General features: G+C 49.7%; 1 protein-coding gene across 1 annotated transcript in view; it reads left to right on the top strand.

Annotated features, from left to right (window-relative positions):
• The first annotated feature begins 1,054 nt into the window (after nucleotides 1-1,054).
• The window catches only part of LOC119406419 (phospholipid-transporting ATPase ABCA3-like), a 55,308-nt gene continuing 44,893 nt past the window's right edge, over nucleotides 1,055-11,469 (top strand). The window contains exons 1-6 of the mRNA XM_037673165.2: nucleotides 1,055-1,456; nucleotides 3,828-4,076; nucleotides 6,612-6,800; nucleotides 8,338-8,522; nucleotides 8,894-9,019; nucleotides 10,308-10,425. Coding sequence (XP_037529093.2) covers nucleotides 1,219-1,456; nucleotides 3,828-4,076; nucleotides 6,612-6,800; nucleotides 8,338-8,522; nucleotides 8,894-9,019; nucleotides 10,308-10,425 — 1,105 coding nt within the window. The 5' untranslated portion in view covers nucleotides 1,055-1,218. The remainder of the gene's footprint in view (nucleotides 1,457-3,827; nucleotides 4,077-6,611; nucleotides 6,801-8,337; nucleotides 8,523-8,893; nucleotides 9,020-10,307; nucleotides 10,426-11,469) is intronic.

Here is an 11,469-nt window from a genome sequence, read left to right as displayed (position 1 = left end):
CCGTGACCCTGCACGTGTCCCTGTTCGCGGAACGCCTGCCTTTTGATTTGCAGGTGGGGTTGGTCACTGCTCGTCACAAGTGCTCGAGACATTCTGATTATACAATCGCTGTAGAACAACATGTGCTTATTGTGAACAGAATATAGCGACGCTGTAGACCACATAGACCACGGTGGTCGCTGTGTGTGTCCCGTGCTTTGGCGCCGTTTTCTCATAAGCATGAACCAACTTGCCCAAATGCGTACGCTTTTGTGTTTATTTTTCTAGTCACTCCGTGTGGTCACCATATTGCCACGCGCGCTTTTTTTTTCATTTTTGATGCGACCAGGCCCGTTGCATGTGTAACCATGCACTATCTCGCGCGCACCGTGCCGGAGTATGGAACATTCTCGATTGTTTTGGATTGTTTGGATAGGCTTGAGCGCTTAACGCGAACAGTAGTTTATTCTGAAACTAACGCGGCTGCCAACGATAAGCCTGGAATCTTCGATGCCACATGCATACGTGAATGCCGACGGGCCTTAGCGCTGATCAGATTATCCGACGACCGACGACAGTGCTTGCCGCTATCAGTGTATTGTTTGTACACTTCAGCCGCGCGAGCGTCGCGCCCAAACGTGAGCTTGGGTTCCCTATATAGGGACACTACTGCGACCGAGGCAGTTACGCTGTCTATGGGTCTATTTGGGAAACGGAGCGTGACGACGCGCACTCTCATCTGACGTCCGGCCTAGAGTTACTGTATGCTACCTTTAGGTAGCAGAGTGGCGCATCTGTCTTCCAAACGCCGCTAGCAACCATGCATTGCGGAGAAACTGACGCTGGGGCCAATTTTTGTATTTCTCGACGCCGCCGCTGCAGCGAAATGAATTAACACTAGTCATCGACAGCCAATGTTTTATCGCCGATCTTCGACACGCCAGACAGGTTAATCGGCGACACGGTAAGCATGTCGCCTGCAAAAACGGAGTGCGACTTCACCGCATAACTGTGGTTGCTAGCCGGACCTATGCGCAACTCTGCTACCTAAAGGTAGCATATACAGTGACTCTAGTCCGGCCCAGCCTAGAACAGCTCCGCGGATTCCCAGCTCTCAGTGGAAGGCTGCTAAGTGCGACCACCGACAGTGTCCCTCCCTCATACACTGCGCAGGTGCTGTACCCTCAGCGACTGATCTCCCAGCCCGAAGGACCCGTCGCCGAGGAGCGGTTCCCCGAGATGAACGTACTGCTGCCGGTGCTGGGAGCGCTGCAGCATCGTCACCTTCTACTCCAGGCGAAGCGTTCTGGCTACGAGTACCAGCTGGACGAGGTGAAGCTGCAGCGGTTTCCCTTCCCTGCGTACTTCGAGTACAAGGACACCAAGAACTACGCCCTGGTGCTCACTCGCTTCTGTATCGGCATGCTGGTGCCCTTCTCCCTGTTCGTCGCCCTTCTCGTCGACGAGAAAGCGAGCGGTCAGTGACGGCACAGCTGAATTTCACAGTGGGCGTCGAACGTAGGCGTGCGCGGTGTTCTCCATTCTGGGGAGCGATGTTTCACCGCAACGCCTACCCCCCCTCCCCCTCTACCCCCCCCCCCCCCCCGCCTCTTTACTACCGATTGGTTAAATCCTGGAGAAAACGGGCTTCGCAGTGGATACAATAATGAAATCGATGGTTCGACGATGAATCCTCTGCTCGGGAAGAGGCATGATGAGAAAAGGAAAGCAAGAAACTCGGACCAAAATGAAATAGGTTTAAAGACATTAAGACGTTTCGGATTCCCCACGGACGTCTTACTGTTTTGAAACGTCTCCATTTTTGTCGGCGTTTCTTGTTATCCTTTTCCCTTCAAGCACACCCACAGAAGTAAGACGACCCGAGATGTCCGTTTCTTTTGCGAACTGAATGGATGTCTCTATGCGGTTCAAATGCGCTGATAATGTCCCCAAAGCTTCCTTCTTGACGCAAAAGCAGTCGTCAGCATACACCGAAGGAAATCATTGGAGATTTCCTTACTGTTTTTAAACCTCTTCATTTTGGTCGGCGGTTGTTTTTCTTTTCTGATCATATATACAATAATGAGAATGAAGTGATGACGTGCTTCTCACAACGGCCTGCCATTGGTCGTCGCTGTTCTTCAGGAAAGTGTCGAAGTGAATAGGTGTTTGAAAGCAGCATCAGTAGTCCTCTGCCACATTTATCGTTAAAAATTACACCATCTCCCGCTAAAGGGGACCATGAGGCGATGCGAAGCCGGAGCACTTGCACGATCGCGTTCCGTTGGCGTTCGTTGTGCATGCTACCGACCTCGCGTCGTGGAACGCGAAGAGGGACGCTACGCGCGTCGTATCTATCTTCCATCTAGCCTGGCCGTTAATTCTCACAGGGTGAGCGGGGAACGCGGTCGACAGGCGGGCGAGAGGGGGGCAGCTAGCGTAGAAGAGAGAGAAGGGGAGGGGACGCGCATACGCTCGAGCTCATCGCGGCGTTGCGCAGGAGAGAATTTCGGCATGTCTAGCCCGCGTTTCAGAGGAAGAGTAGAAAGGGGGAGGGGAGAGGGGTATGGGAAGGGGGAGGGGAGAGGGAAAGTGGAGAGGGGAGTGGAGAGGGTGAGTGGAGAGGAGGTGTGTGGGTGGAGAGGGTATGCGCATGCGCAGTAAGGGTGGTCACGCCGCACACCACCACCACCACCACCGGATTGAGCTCCGCCTTAAGATACTTCGCATCTAAAACCTGCTAGCAGTAACCTATACAATTCAATGACGGGACAGGTAACGACTGAGTGAAAGCATGGGGCAGACATGGCACTTGGCGCCCCCATTTAGATGACTCAGGAAAGCGACCCCCCCCCCCCCCATCAATGCATATGGTGTCTAGAGAAAGACGAACTGAGGGAATACGTGAGGACATTCAAATTTAATACAATGTAAAGCGACCCCCCGCCCATCTCAATGCATATGGTGTCTAGAGAAAGACGAACTGAGGGAATACGTGTGGACATTCAAATTTAATACAATGTGACAACGTGATAGCGAGGGCGATGTTTTACTTGCATCATCTTCCCTCTTTAGAGCAGATGTAGCGGTAGCGTGAGCTGTTATTTAATGCAGAACAAGACAAGGGAAATTTAAGGGTTCGTTTTCTTTGTTACAGACAACATTGAAAACCAACAGACAGTCAAGCCAAGGAAAGTCCCTGCCGGCGGCAACTTGTGTTTTCGTCCACTTTATTTCTTCATATTTATATCATAATTACTACAACTTTCGCCTACACTTTCCTTGTCCTGATTGTCTATAGGTTTTCAATATTGTTATTTATTGCGCGGTGCTTACATCTATAGCTCGCTTCCATTTTTGGAGCTATGATACGTAGCTTGGACTAACTTGGGCTAACTTTGCGTTTCGTTGCGCTGCCGGAGCTGATCTCGGAGGCCACGTTGAAAGAAGCTCGTGGTTGAGATCTGCTCCGCCAGGTGCCTAAGTGATCCCAGATGCTCACACTTTTTCAATGAACTCATTCAATTATCATTAATTATCCCCACTGCTAATTGGCCTTTATCTCACTTAATGTTATGCTCCGATATCATATGTATACAATAGCTTAAACCTTAACCATCGATCTCTGTTTTTAGAAGACTTTTTTTATGAATTTCGGAAAGCCTCAAGTAAGTGCTCGACTGGACATGCTTGAAAGGTGTTTAAACAAGAGTGTCACTTGGTGCTCACGCCATTAAAGAAATATAACATACATTATAGGAGCGATCCCAATTAGCCGATTAGCGGTTATCAGTGAGGGGCATTGTAACCTTGCTCCTCCGCACTAACGCCGCTCGCCGAACTTGCAGGCATGAAGGAGATGCACCGGTTGATGGGGTTGAGTGACTGGGTGTACTGGGTGAGCCATTACCTGAGTGGCTTCTTCATGCACCTCATCACCGTCACCCTGATGATGCTGTTCATAAGCGTCAAGCGGAACGACGAGGGCCGTGCCTTCATCCAGTTCAGCGACCCCTCCCTGCTGTTCACCATCCTCCTGTGCTTCTGCAGCAACTGCCAGATGCACGCTATATTCCTGTCCATGTTCTTCGGCAGCGGTGAGTGGCTGGAATGTGTCTTCACCGCGTCGTTTGTGGCGCTCCTTCAAGTGCGCGTGATTAAAGTCAGTTAAGACCTAAAAAAATAAAGTCAGGAACGCGGACCGCCGGCCCTTCAGATGTAAAAGACAGACGTGCTAGCTTCTTTCCAGTTGAGCCGTAAGTACTTTTTCTCGGATGGAACTAATCACAGCAAGATCTAATCAGGAGCATCTAATCCTGCAGGATCTAATTTATAGCAGGATCTATTCACGCGTTCTGGAAAGTTCAGGTGCCTTTAAGAGGACTGGACACAGCTTAGCGAACCCATCTCACGTGAGAGTGGTTTGCAAAGTAGTTCAAAAAACGTGTTACGCAAGTTGCCCCGCGGTTCCTCTTTTCGAGCGAGCCTCCTCTTTCGCGCTGTGAAAACAACAGTACTCCCTAGCAAAGTGACGATAGCCGAACATTACGACAGGGACGTGTACGCACTGTGAGCTGGGCTGACGCCTTGACCTTCACCACTCATTATGGCAATATTCTGCATTTGATGAAGGGAGAATGGTATACAGGATTTGCGATGCACGAATTCACGTGAAGCGCTGCTTACGGATCTGAACGCGCAGCTAATATTTGTACACTATGGAAGTGGCCTAACCAGCATGGTTTAGGGCAGGGGTCGGCAACCTGCCGCCCGTGGGCCGCATGCGGCCCGCGGGGCAGTATTATGCGGCCCCCGGCACGAAGTCAGAACCCCGGCCTCCTCTCCTTGTCACTTCCTGCCTGAAAGCTGACATGGCAGTTTAGACCTGAAATGGGGTTAGACAGGAAAAAATAAAAATAAATATGATTTGTATTCTAGTTTTGTATATCATTGTCAATTCACCTAATTTTCTTTGCCTGCAAAGCACCCCCTCGATTTACCGTGCGGCCCCCGGCCGTGTCGGCTTCGTGCAACTCGGCCCTCCGCCTCAGAAGGTTTCCGACCCGTCGTTTAGGGGGACTGATAAACCGCAGTATTGACCGCACACCGCCTCAGTACAAGTGACTGCTACTTAAATGACTGTAAGCCCTGAGACACTGTGAACAATTTTGGTAGTCTGGCAACGTCCCGCCTATCCCTACTGGGGACCTGCGCCTCCCCATTTCACAATAAACGACTTTGGATCGATCAATTCCCTTGATCCATAAGGCTCGTGAGATGAAGTAGGTTGGTCGCTCGGGCGAGGGAGGTCCAGCAATCCCAGAAGACATGCATGATCGTCTTCGCGCGGTAGGATTCATTCTTCGAGTGCACCGACGATGTGCCTCAGATGCTCCTGTCGAGCGCTTGACACCGCCGCATAGTCCCACAGGAAGGTGATTGATGTCAGCGTTGCGGTTATTGATGGCACACTCTGCGGGCATGGCGGTAGGCGAGGAAGACGCTTAGCTCATTCTCCCGCTCGGTGGGAGTCAGCTCGACGCTGCGAATCAGAAGGGGCACTGCAGTTACAGAAAGTGATTCTCTTCGCAAAGCGGGTTTACGAACTATGACTACGTTTCTAAATATATTCACATGATCCCTTATACATTCGCCTAAGACGACTCGAAGACGAAAGCCATCTTTTTTTTTTTTTGTTCTCAGTCGACTGGCAGCCTGCATCCTCAAAAGACGCCCAATTAAACATGTCTAATAACGTTGTTTAATAATGTCCAATAATGTCTTAATAGCGAACAGGCCATGTATTCACACCAACTAGCCCCCATAGCAGCATAACTAATAACGTTGCCACTATAGCTTTCCAGAACATGAACGCAAGTCCCTTCAGGACGCAGGTCTTTGGTGAAAGAGATAATTTGGACTCGCTGACACTGAAGCAAAACAGGAATAACACGGACACCCAACAAACATTACAGGAGAATGCGCGATTACAGCAACTTGTGCTGGTCTGTGCTATAGTATACGTTAAGCCTAAGAAAAAATGGCAGATCCGCCCACAGAACCGCGTCGCGCCTGCCATTCAACTCTGAGAGACTGTCGTGCTATAGGCGGTTTCCGTTCGAGCCGTAAGACGTTTTCTCGGCTAATGTAAACAAACGCGTATTAGTGCATATTAGGAGTTAAAGGTTCGTCGTGACTACCTAAAATTCTCTACATTTGGCGGAGCAGTGATGTTAAGAGTCCCTGACAAAATTTACCACGACGTTCAACTTCCCGACCTAAAGCCAGCGACACAAGCGTGTGTCTTTATGGGAAAGGCATGCAACTATCTGAAGCACTCGAGAAGTGCTTGACGTCACGAAGATGAGTAAGCGCTACTGGATGCAGCACTTATGCAAATTTTCTAGGCAGCGGTAGATATGGGCATTTTTTTTAAGGTTGTGACAGACTATAGTCATTTGCTAGGCGCACTTTGTCTTCCAAGCCGTTGTGTGTGCCTCTTACTCACGTTGCGCTTTTAGGTCTGCACGTTCTTAATATGAAAAACAAACAAACAAACAAACATTGGAAATGTTCGAGTTTTTCCTGCTTTGCTGCGGCTTCCCACAATGCCCGTTCCTCCCGCGTTGCAGCCCAGTACGCCGTGGCAGGCGCCATGATCTATTGGACCTTCAGCTGCGTGATGCCCTTCCTGACGCTGGAGCAAGCGGACGGCGAGGGCTACTACTACATACAGCGCAATCACAAGCTGTGGACTTCCGTCTTTCCCGGCATGAGCCTCCACTGGAGCTTCCGAGTCCTGGAACGGTTCGAGAAGTTCGGTACGACGTTGCACGGAACGCACACTTTTTTCACTGTTCGCTTCATTAGGCATGTTGTTCATTAACACGAAGTTTGGCTGGAACCGTTTTAGTTTCTAGAATTCTTTAGCCCACTCAGACTCTGTCGAAACGGGCGTTAAGGACATCTTATTCGAAATCAAGAAGCAGATATGGGCATGGGCAGGGCATGTAGCGCGTAGGTAAGATAAGCGCTGGTCATTAAGAGTAACAGATTCGATTCCAAAAGGCGGCAAGCGTGTGAGGGTGAGGCAGAAAGTTAGGTGGGCAGATGGCATTCAGAAGTTTGAGGGGATAACGTGGTCGCAGCAAGCACAGGACCGGGTTCATTGGCGAATCAGGGGAGAAGCCTTTGCCCTACACTGGGCGCAGTCAGGTTCATGACGATGATGGTGAACAACATTATGTGCTTGACGTGACAGGACTTTAATTAATGCCGTGTATCCTTGGATGGTATGAGGTGCACTCTCACACGCAGCACTTTCATGCATGACTTGAAGAATGTGCATGTTCGCGATAGAACTAGAGTGCAATACATCAGGCAGGACGTCCTTGAAGCGTGATCTGGAAAGGAAGATCGCGGCTTCCTTGAATGCACGACACCGAAATATGAAACGAAACGCTTTCTTGCTGTGTTGACTAGCTCTTTTACAGCGGTGTTGACGTGTTTCAGCGTAGCGCAGTGGTAGAGTACTCGCTTGGAGATGGAGAGTTTTCTTTTTCGTAGGCTTTTTTTCTTTTTTTTATTGCACTAATGCTTTCTATATGACTTTTTTAATAATTTATTTATGTAGGGAACGTACGCACCGCCGTTTTAACGCTGTAGAGCCGTTTTGAGCTTGAGTACCCAGCGCCTCCCAGTAAAACGCCGCTCCAGCGGCCCAGTATCCAGCGCGACGCTGGGCCCATAATCAGGCATGGCACTGGACGCTGGTACCCAGTGGCGCTGGGTTTTGCAATAGGGCGATATGACTTGTAGTTTCATATGCAGCGATTGAATGCATGACATGACATGCATGTCATGCTTGCATGGCACGGAGTAAAGGTGGTACTGATGTTTGGCCTTGTTGGTGTGACGTAGTGACAATGTAAGGTGCTTGAAAGGGCAACGACAGCAGAGGAGCAAAGGTATTCGCGCCGATAGAATTCAGAATGCAATAGCCCGAAACACTTAGGGTGACTTCTCTGCAACAATTTGGTGGTTCATGTCACTGCGTTATGTGAGTGGCAGCGTTGAAAAGGAATATGTGACTCCGGCGCTCTTTTCGAGTGGCATACAGTGAATACATGCTTAATGTTTGAAGAATGAGTATTTTCAAGAAGTTAGAAGAGGCAGGGTATATTGCTGCATCTGCTGCTCGAAAGTGTCTCTCTATAGACATGTACAGACTGCTAGGCAAAGGCTAGCAATCTCTGAAGCAGTCGTAGGGTGTTACGATGCCTAATTAGCGTTAAGTGTGCGTTAAAAAAAAAACGCATTTCTTCTCACCCGATAACGGCCTTCTTTCTCCCTGCGCAGTCCCTGACGGTGCGAACTGGAGCAACTTCTATGACCGCGCAGCCACACCCGACAACATAACCTTGGCCGAGATCCTTTTCGTGGGATTCCTCTGCGACTGCACCATAGTCGTCTTGGTGTGGTACCTGGACAACGTGCTACCCGTCGGACCGGGCGTCACCAAGTCCTACTTTTTCCCGTTCAAAGTGAGCGGCCTTTTTTGTTCTAGGAGGGCCGTTAAAAGGACATCCTCATGAGCTCCACAGACAGCTGACTGACAGCGCTTTTTGAATAGGTCCTTATTTCCGTGAGCTTTGCAGCCAAAGGTAAATGCTCCTATTTGTAAGTGCTCGGGTCAAAATGACTCCAATATGTCACGAACTGAGGTCGGTCGAAACGAAAGTAAGTAGGTGCGTTACTTAGCCCTAGAACTGTCGCACTTCAATCTTTGAGCGCTGTATACTCTTACGTGTGGAGTCTACAGCGTGAGTATCCGAGTGATGATGCATGCGGTACGCAAGGACAGTACGGAATTGGTCAACGGCACTCGTGCGTCTGTTGTTTTTGTTGTGTGCAGAAGAAGTACTGGATTCCGAGCATCTCGTTCATAGAGGCGGTACCCAAGACCGCTGGAGAGATGCAGAACTTCGAGGACGAGCCCAGGGACCACCAGCCAGCCATCGAGACTTTCAATCTGAGCAAGGTGCGAGCTGCTCTTGACAGAAATGTAGCTTTTAAGTTTTAAGGCTAGAGCCTTAGATGCCTCATTAATGACAGAAATTGGCCGTCGTCGGGGTCAGCGTCAGCAATAAGGGATGCAAAAAACTTGGACGCTTGAGGGTCGCCTACAAGAGTAGTAGAACGCGATAGCGTAATTACGTCCCGTTCGCATCGCCTTCTCAATAGGTAGCCTCGCTTCGCTTCTAGGCGGGCACCTCAACCGTGCCGCAAAGAAAAAAAACGCCCGTACGCGTGACATTACCGATTTCAAACTCTCCTACATTGCCTACTGCAAGTACAAATGCGAAGTGCCCACTACGCCACAATTCTCCCTTTTGCGAATCGGCGTAAGGCAACACGCAAACCTACGCAGCTGCCCACTTTGTTGACACTTTTGCTGATGATGACATTAAGTAATTCTGAGCGCATTGTAATAGTTGGGCCTTTAAACCCCTCACTCATTGCTCAATTTACATATCTTGACGCCTGCCACACAACATTACATGCTTTAAAGAGACTCCTCAGAATACATGACATTCGTATAGGGGTTTTTAGGAAGCACTTCTAAGCAATGGTGCGACTCTGTGGTAGAAGACCTGCTTGCCACGCAGTATTCCTGGGTTCGATTCCCGTTCAAAGCGAAGATTGCTTTATTATTTATTTATTTGCTATTTTTCGCTCACTACCAACGACGCCGACGCAGGGAATTTCTGCGATAGGAGCTGTTTAACGCTTTCGTGTTAAAACATGCGTGGCCATAACCCTGCACATTAAGCAATGAGAGGACAGGTCCGACTAAGTGAACGTATGGGGCAGAGTTGGCTTCCCCATTTAGATGATTAAGAGAGGGGGTGGGGGGCAACAGTTTCCCCCCCCCCCCCCTGCGCGCACGCCTATGCAAGCAACATGTTACGCTTGACTATAGTCGGGTACAACTTTAGAAAAAAGCGGCATTTGCACCTCAAAGGCGGATGCACACGCGCTTCCACCAATGGGCGCGCGCTCTAGACTGACGTCACGAGCCGGACGGCCGGTGGCTCCGCTCAAGGAGAAGAAGCGGGACTATTTCTTTGCCGCGGAGGCAATCTGCTGCCGCGCTTCGGTCATATGGGCGGGGCCTCTCCTTTTTTCTAAAGTTGTACCCGACTATACATGGAAACAACCATGCTCACTGTCAACAATATAATATCGATGTGTCATCGCTGCACATGGGCTGTTGTTTACGCTCCCATCGAAGTACCAGTTTCGGATGCATCGACGTCGTTCTGCAGGACTACGATGGCGTGGTGGCGGTCCAGGATGCCAACTTGCGCGTTTTCGAGAACCAGATCACCGTGCTTCTCGGCCACAACGGCGCCGGGAAGACGACGCTTCTCAATATGATTACAGGTGAGACATTGTAACGTTACGATGCCCAGTGGTCCCGGCTGCTTGAAGGCACGTTCATGCTGCTGCCGCAAGATTTCGCACAGCGTTAAGTGCAACTGTAGTTAGGGCTCGCAATCGCCGACTGATCTCTGTATTGTCTTCAAGAGGAAATCGACTGCAAGTTCTTTGCGAACTCCCTGTATTCGAGCAGAGCGAAGCGCCATCACGAGTGAACGACACATTGCACTACAACAGAGCTCCTACACGGTTCCTCCAATAGGAGGCGCTTTACAGATGGTTACTTGCGAGGACAGCACAAAAATATCGCCACCCTTACAGCCTGTGGAGATGCCACCCTGTGAAGGTAGATGTCAAGCAAAGCTATGTAGCACAAGGCACAGAGGTGACACTGAATTCCGATGAAAGGTCCGGAAGGCACAGAATTTTCGTTAATGGTACAGAAAGTCCATTTTGAATGTAGCGTATGCTCCTGTAATGTTTTCCATTTGAGCAGCATACGTCTTTATGCCGCGACATGCGTGGTCTTGTCTGGCATGCTGCATGCGCTTGGCGTTTCGTGCGCGATATTGTGAAGCCGTTTGAGCGGAGTGCGTATATTTGCCGCGTTCTCCGTTTCCCGACACTTTATTGGAGTGTTGGTTAGTATAGCGGGATTTGCCCAATGTCTGTGGCACATTTGGTTTTGCCCGCGGACACTTCATCTTTAGTAGAGCCGTAGTCGTGGATAGTGGGGATTGTCCAGTTTCTGTGACACATACCTGTGCTAGGGACAACCTGCCCACGTACATACGTTTCGCCTATAGTCATACATATACAGCTTCACTCTAAAACTGTCATGTCATGTCGCTAACTTTGCCGGTGACTGGCGCCACAAATACATTGTAAAGGCATAGAATTAATTCGCTGTCCGCATGAGTTTGGGGCTAAGGTTGAACAACTACTACGGAAGTGATAAGCAGCGTTGAACTTGTATAATATTCGTACCGGCGACTTAAGCGTTACTGTGGTGTTCATTACGCTTGACGATTAAAAAATTCCAAGCAA

This window comes from Rhipicephalus sanguineus, chromosome 10, assembly GCF_013339695.2.
Source record: "Rhipicephalus sanguineus isolate Rsan-2018 chromosome 10, BIME_Rsan_1.4, whole genome shotgun sequence".
Lineage (NCBI taxonomy): Eukaryota > Metazoa > Arthropoda > Arachnida > Ixodida > Ixodidae > Rhipicephalus > Rhipicephalus sanguineus.
The sequence above is the reverse complement of the archived record's forward strand: the minus strand, read 5'-3'. Positions and strand labels throughout refer to the sequence as shown.